This window comes from Dermacentor albipictus, chromosome 1 (assembly GCF_038994185.2).
Source record: "Dermacentor albipictus isolate Rhodes 1998 colony chromosome 1, USDA_Dalb.pri_finalv2, whole genome shotgun sequence".
NCBI lineage: Eukaryota > Metazoa > Arthropoda > Arachnida > Ixodida > Ixodidae > Dermacentor > Dermacentor albipictus.
The window spans coordinates 160,472,818-160,479,826 of NC_091821.1; the positions used below are offsets into that span (position 1 = coordinate 160,472,818).

At 50.9% G+C, this 7,009-nt stretch overlaps 1 protein-coding gene across 1 annotated transcript; it reads right to left on the bottom strand.

Moving 5' to 3' along the window:
- Positions 1–1,359: 1,359 nt before the first annotated feature.
- LOC135910413 (uncharacterized) lies at positions 1,360–4,918 on the bottom strand. The gene is made up of 3 exons (XM_065442458.1): positions 4,776–4,918; positions 2,773–3,130; positions 1,360–1,575 (listed from the first exon to the last, which is right to left on the bottom strand). The coding sequence occupies exons 1-2, from the start codon at positions 4,785–4,787 to the stop codon at positions 2,780–2,782; spliced, it is 363 nt and encodes a 120-aa protein (XP_065298530.1). The 5' UTR covers positions 4,788–4,918; the 3' UTR covers positions 1,360–1,575; positions 2,773–2,779.
- Between the last annotated feature and the right edge of the window lie 2,091 nt (positions 4,919–7,009).

Here is a 7,009-nt window from a genome sequence, read left to right on the forward strand (position 1 = left end):
GAGGGGTCTTTTGTTGACCCGTAAACCGTCGATGTCAACGCTGCGCTGACTGCTGGATAGGCGCTGATGAATGGTTGGGGTTATCTCGTGGTAAATGTCTAATTAATGCCCTTGGCTGTGTTGAGACGTAACACCTGGTTGACAAGGTTGACAAGAGCTTTCAGACCGCTCTCTCCTTGAGTACGGCTTAAAGACAGCTTTCGCACGCATAGGTTTTCGAATCTTTGTTTTCTCGATATGTCGTTGTTTCTTTTTAAGCAGATAGGCACGTTGTCGCCGTGTTTGTCTTGCAACTGTCGCGACGCACACTCACGTTACACACACGCACACAGGATTGCTTGGCGTACACAAAAATGTTGGTACATCTGGTAAAGCTTCCCGTATAACCCCAAACGATACTCCAGATAGCTAGCTGCCTGCAATATCATTCATGTAACATTGGTTCCCGCAGTGCATGCGACCTGCATAATTTTAATTTTTTTTGGAGGGTGGGAGGAAGGGTTGTCGCCACTAAATCTAGCGTGCTTTTGCGCAGGATTTCATGCAGGATTTCGTGCAATGATTTCGTGAACGACTTAACTATCAAAGACATTTCCTTTATTATTGTTTTTAAATATGACTCAAGCTGAGCCTTATCGCTCGCTGCACCATGTTACTCGAATCTGGTCAGCTCATGAGCGTTAGGACAAAACGATGTCGCGGCGTATTCCCAGAGAACTCGTGAGCGCGAATCATGAAGGATAGCGTGGGCAGAGAGTTTAGTCCTTAATTAGGACAGCTTGAGAATTATAATCAATGTCATTATTTCAGCATAAAAGCTTCCACCAATCACAAACTTGCAGGACCAAATTAGAGTTCATGGGTAATGAACACCTGTCGGTCACCCTTCCGCCGCCGCCGCCTTGTATGCAGGAACGGCGTTCCCGGGGGGCGGGGGGGGGGTCGCTAGGACATCCATGTTACGGACCATTCTGGCATGAGGGAACTTCATACCTCTTCCGCCGTGGCCTTCTTTTTTTTTGTGCACGTTCCGTGATCGTCATCCACAGAAACAACCACAATATATGGACCCCCTTCTGTAGCCAGAAGAGAGCGGACCTGGAGGGGGAGGACTCCGCCTCTAGCTCATCCTGCCCCGCATGGGTGGTTCGAAAAGCAACGTTTGGCCCGCTTCACGCTACAAAGGAGCGGCTCGTCCATCGTGCGCGGACCCGCGCCGTGCAGCGCGCCCGTCGGGAAGGCAGCGCGCCGTCCGTCGTTGCCCGCTCGCCGGGCAGCGCTGCCATCGGGGGAGCTCGGCACAAGCACCACCTGCGTTGGCAATACGTCGGCCCCTTCGGCCGCGCAGCCGATGGGGGCGGACGAAGAGAAACGTGGGCAGCAATGCGTCCTTTTTTTTAACGATGAGCTTTTAATGAAACCGCGTGATTATTCTTTACAGGCGCGCTGGTCGAGGCACGCAAATACTATTTACATTGCTTATTCAACACTATACAACCGTCGAAATTCTTGGCGAGAAATTCGACATGGGCTCTGTCGTTGGTGTGCGCCCCAGGCTGTGACTCTCGTTTGGACCTGGAATGGAACAGCAATGAGAACAGGCCAAAGCAAGCCGCTCGTCGAAGGCAAGCAATTTACAGAGCCACTTCAGTCTCTTTAAGTGCATTGAATGCGAAGGCAGTATGACTCTTCCGCGCGATACTTTTCCTTCGGTCATGTGCTCGAATTGGACAAGGTCAATTTTGGGAGTGGGCCAGGTCGGTTTTAAACGTGGGACAACTCAGTGTTCGAACTGGGCATAGTCAATCTTGGGGGTGGGCCACGGCGTCCGTCCCGCGCAGTGGTTGTTCACCGTGGGATTTTTCAGTGCGAGCCGCAGCAGGTCTAGCGCCAGAAATGTGACGTCATCACTTGGTCACGAGGGTTTTGGTACTATCGGATGTGAACGCCGGACGCTCGCCGGACTTTCCGCTTGATGGGGCATATAATGTTTTCGCATTGAAAAAGCAGCAAGCACGGAGGCCTCTAGTCAAGGCCTTGTGCCACCACGGCCGCCTCTCAATTCGTAGGCTGCACTGCGCTCTCCCATACGGTGGTCAAATGCGACAGCATTCTCTGGCTGTGAGCCGTTTTAGGTTTTCGTTGTTCCTGTGAATTCGTATTTTGCTTGTCGCTTCGTCATCGTTTTCATGCCGTATCCTGACAAGCTAGAGGTTGAAAAAGTCAAACCTACTGTATGCTCGCAGTCCTCGGTAGCCAGTAGGTAAATAGATCACGTTCACATACATTCGGCCTGCTTAAATAGATTTTGCTCAAATTGATTAATTAATTGATTTGATTAGCCTGTGAGTCCTGAATAGTGCAAGTGTACATGTACCGATTACTGGGCGTTGTACGCTTCGCAAAAGGTTACAGGGGAAATAATGTTTCGTTTGCATTCAGGCGCGCAGCTTAAGTTACATAACGAAAGCTCACTAATATGAAATACTTAGAATGTCAAAGGCCGCGTCCTGAAGGAGGCAAACACGTTTCAAAGGTTGTAGCTAGCGCTAGGTTCTCTTCAACATCTACTGGTGTAAATCCGATCGTCAACTGCTTGATATCACATACCCGGAGCGATGATATTGACACTATATTCTAATCATGTATAGCTGCGAGTTAGTCACAGCCGAGAAATGCTGCAGCGATATGAACAAGTAAGCTGCACGCTCCGATAGCTTGACCGAGTCGAGAGTGGCGCCCGTGCCGCTGAATTGAGGCATGTTCCTTTACCGTGGCGTTACTGGGCCTCGACAGACGACTGGGCTCCTCCGCCCTGTTGAAGGCTTCCCTGGAATTGGCTCTGGAAGCCGCCGAACTGGGGGCGGCTGTTGGAAGCGGCAGCGGCATTGAATCCTTCAAAGCCGCCAGTGAAGCCGGAGGTGTCGAAGCCGGCGCCGGCGCCCGCACCGTCAGCGTCGCCTCCGCCGAAGCCGCCACCGAAGTCGCCTCCGCCCAGCTGCGCGCCACCGTCGGGAGACCCGAACGAGCTGCTGTCGAAGCCGCCAGCGCCAGCGCCGCCGTCGTATCCACCGCCAAACTCGAACTGGCCGTAGGACAGGGCCACGCAGGCGAACAGGGCTGCGACAACCTGCGCGCACGACCGCTCTCTATAGAGACCGCTTTGCTTCCCGCACACGATTGACTTGGCCGGCCGACTTTGTTCGGGGGAACGGCACGCTTCGCTTCGGTCGGCGCCTGTTCTAACGAAGTGCGCCATAGAGTGTGCTGTCGGCGAATGCATTTCCCAAGTGTACCCGTGAACGCCGGCAGCCGTGCGCATCGCTGGAGCTGCAGCAGCCGTACGTGTGTGCGCCTGCCATTAGCCGACACGTGCTTTTAAAAATGTCCCCTGCGTGCTGCCGCTAAGAACCGTTCAGTTGAGCATTCATTCTGTTGCCTCGAACTTCGGCATTCGCGAACGCGGTAGTCGAGCTTGTATTTTTATGGCCACAGGACGAATGTTAAGCATCGCAGGTTGCGCTGATAGGGCCTACCGTTAGCGATGCGTTTTCCTTCTCCTAAGAAGATGAAAGACGCTGTCTAGAGGCCAGTTGACGTTGTGCAGGTCGAGATATAAGCACGGAAATTGTGCCGATTCTCAGAAACGCCTGTCTATGGTCTTGTGACAACCTCTTTGCTTAACAACAATATGAAAGCGGGACAAGCAGTAGAAAGCAACAATCCAAATTCAGCTTTGTTTTTCGCTTGAAAAGAAACTATCATGTTCGGATTAGACTGTTATCTACGGTAAACAGCTGATGAAATCACGAATGGAAATTCATGCGACGTTCTTTTTAAAATTCGCTCATGGACAGAGCTGCCGCGCGAGCGCTCGCCATGTCCAAATTGCAGAAAGCTTCCTAATTCATGTAAGTGAACCGATCGAACTTTAACCACATTGACTATAGCCAATAATGACTTCTTATGTATACGGAAGTAGCCGAGGTACCCATCTCAATAGGGTCAACTTAGGACACGTGCTGCTTAAGCTGCTCACTAGCTGGAAATGTGCGCACGGGCTATCGGGATAGCTCAAATATTCTTGACACATTTTAACCATACCCCTGATTGTTATACGACTGCAGATGTCGTTGCCGTAGTAAAACCGCATAGTAAGGGGTTTAATAGAGGTGACTTTTTTTCTTACACAGTGGAAGGACATCATAAAATACGTAGCAAGCTTTAAAAAAATGGTGGAAACAAAGTTGATCTCAAGTTAGCGGTGATGGAATGCATGTCTGCAGTTTTTACAAGAACCATCTTGGATCGAGGCGGAAGTGCATTACCGGAAATGTCTGGTGATAATTAGCAACACTCGGAGTTTCAGAGATATGTAGATATTACTTCGCGTAAGCTGTCTGTGTAGAGCTGGCTCTTTGAAGAACGACGGTACAATCAGACGTATCCACGAACTCACTGCTGCGCACTGAACTGACCAGTAAAAAAAAAAAAAGAGAGAGAGAGAGGGGTGCGGGGGCGGGGCAAGGGGGACACAATCCCTGTCTCGAGAGGCACCGAGCGGAGGTGGAGTTGCGAGCACGTTCGGACCGAGGTCAGCATCGAGTCCAAAGGGAGCAAATCCAGACTTCGATCAATGCCTCCGCCGCGGATTTACAGCCCCGCTTGGGAACGGGTTCTCCGGCCGGCGGGCCGGCCCAGCAAAGCTTCGTGTACGTATCCTGCAGCTGCGGTCGAGGGGATGGGGGCAGGGGAAGTTTTCAAGGCCCACTTACCAGAGCGTTCATGGCTGAAGTCTTTGTGCTTGGCGTGCAACGAACACAAGAGAACAGGTCGAAGACGGCTGTTGAGTGTGCTGACTGCTGAGCTGCCGGTCGCTTTTATACGTCCAGAGGTGACCATGGAGGCCCGTTCTATCGAGGCTATTTTCGAACTGGCTCGGTCCGGATTGGTCCAGCAGCTCGTCGCTTCTTTTTATTTTCCTGCCCCGCGTTTATTGTGATTATTTTCGGGGGGCCCCCTTCCACACCCCCTTGCATCTTTCCTCCCATCAGGAGCCCCGCGTGAAGGAAGAAGTGCTCCCCCAACACAAGACTAGGTCAGCGCCGCCATTTCGGCGGGGGGCGAGGGGACCGCTCCAGATCGCCGCCGCCGCCGCCGCTCACTTTCGTTGCGCTTTTGTCTCGCCTCGCTCGCCTGGCGGAAAGCTGCGCGCCGCCGTCGCGGTGCTCCACTGGCGATCCTCGCGTCGTGGCCAGGGCGCCAGTCTGCGCCGCAAGTGCCAACGCCACGGAAGCGCGTAATCGAACGCAATGGAGGCGCCACCGAGAGCTCGCCAGTCGCTTGCCAAGCATGCTAGGCCAGATCCAACGCACATGTTGCAATCCATGTGAAGCCAAGTTTTAGTGAGGCGATTAATTAAATGCTATGACAACAGTCCTGAGAACGGGCGCCGGCCAATCGTGGCAGTCATGACAACTATGTCGACGGCATAGGTAACAACCAGAACGAACAGCTTTGTTGGATCCAGCCGCCATGCCCAAGCTGCGCGTCGAACACTTTCTGAGAAGTTCACGAAATTAGGCAAATCGTTTCGAAAGCTGTTTTAACACAGGCATGACGTCGCCCTGAGGCTAATGTCATGAGCCTGAGGAAGAGCCGAGTCGGTAGGCACAAACAAGTCAGTTTTTCACCGGAAATACTGATCAGGAGGCATGACAGACTGAACGCAGTGAGCCTCCTTATCGAACAAACCCAGTTTTTCAACCTTACACTGTTAGGCGGCTCCTCGGGAAGTTTTCCCACGTCATGTGATGATGATGATTATTATTACGATGATGATTTATTGGCATCCTCTTTGAAACGGGGCAGTGTCAAATAGTCACCTGGCCCGCATGAGCTAATCAGGTATGCTATACATGCTTATCGTTTTAGCATTTTGCCTACATCTCCTTTATATTTTTTCTCTTTAAAAGTTCTATATCTACCTTGTACAGTTATGCATATGCCTGTCACGGATCCGGTCCTATCAATGTCTTCCTTTCTTTTCCACCTCTAAGCGTCTCTTACTTACCTCGACTGCTGACCGGTTGATGCTTCCATCCGCTTTAAATTCCAGCGCTTCTGGAAGGTGGACGCCACCTACGGGTCTCGAACGCCTTCGCATTCCACGCTGAGTTGTCTCCGGTTTTCTGCTGCAGGCGGCGTATCATTCCTCATCCTGTTTGCGAACATTTGCTCCGGTATGTTTTTGTCCTTAGGCAAACAGCTGAGGCCTCAAATAGCAAGGCCCTGCCCATTCTGCTATCGTCTGTTATCGATTGATGTGCAGCGCACTCCACCTGGTAGTAACGAATTCTGCAACGGTGCACGCAACGCGTTTGCAGTCACCAGCTTGAAATGCAGCTTTAGCTCGTTCAATCCCTCCAAATTTTGAAATGCAGGGATTCTTTCATTAGGCAACCGCTAAACCACTTTGGAATAAATTTCTCATGCAGAATTAATCGTTAAGTTCTTGTCACTGTTGAAACCATATGTCCTGAATAGGAAACTAAAGCATCGAAAATATGTACTTAAGGAAGTTAGGCGTTAAATTCCCAACGCTGTAATTATCCATGACAGGATTTCGTCTTGGGGCCAGTAGGTCAAACAGCTATAAGAAGACAGCCGCAAACCGACACGTATACACGGAAACGTCTATCCTTTATGGTTATGTGTCTGCTTTCGCTTGTGTTGTAATGGTTTTATTGTAGTGCCGTTTTGTGCATTGTAGCAATAAAAAATTCATATAAATGACGTTCACATGACATCAGATTTGTGGCATACACTTGGTAGAAATTGCTGTATCAAACAAGCCACACCGCCGGTATTGGGTTGTCACTGCTTTTGTGTGTTGGCCATAAATCTACTTCACTTTCCCAATGTTCAAGGATGCGGCGCAGTAATTGCCACTCAATAGGCAGATTTAGTACTCCGTACGTTGCGTACGCAACGGCGTTGCGTACGTAAG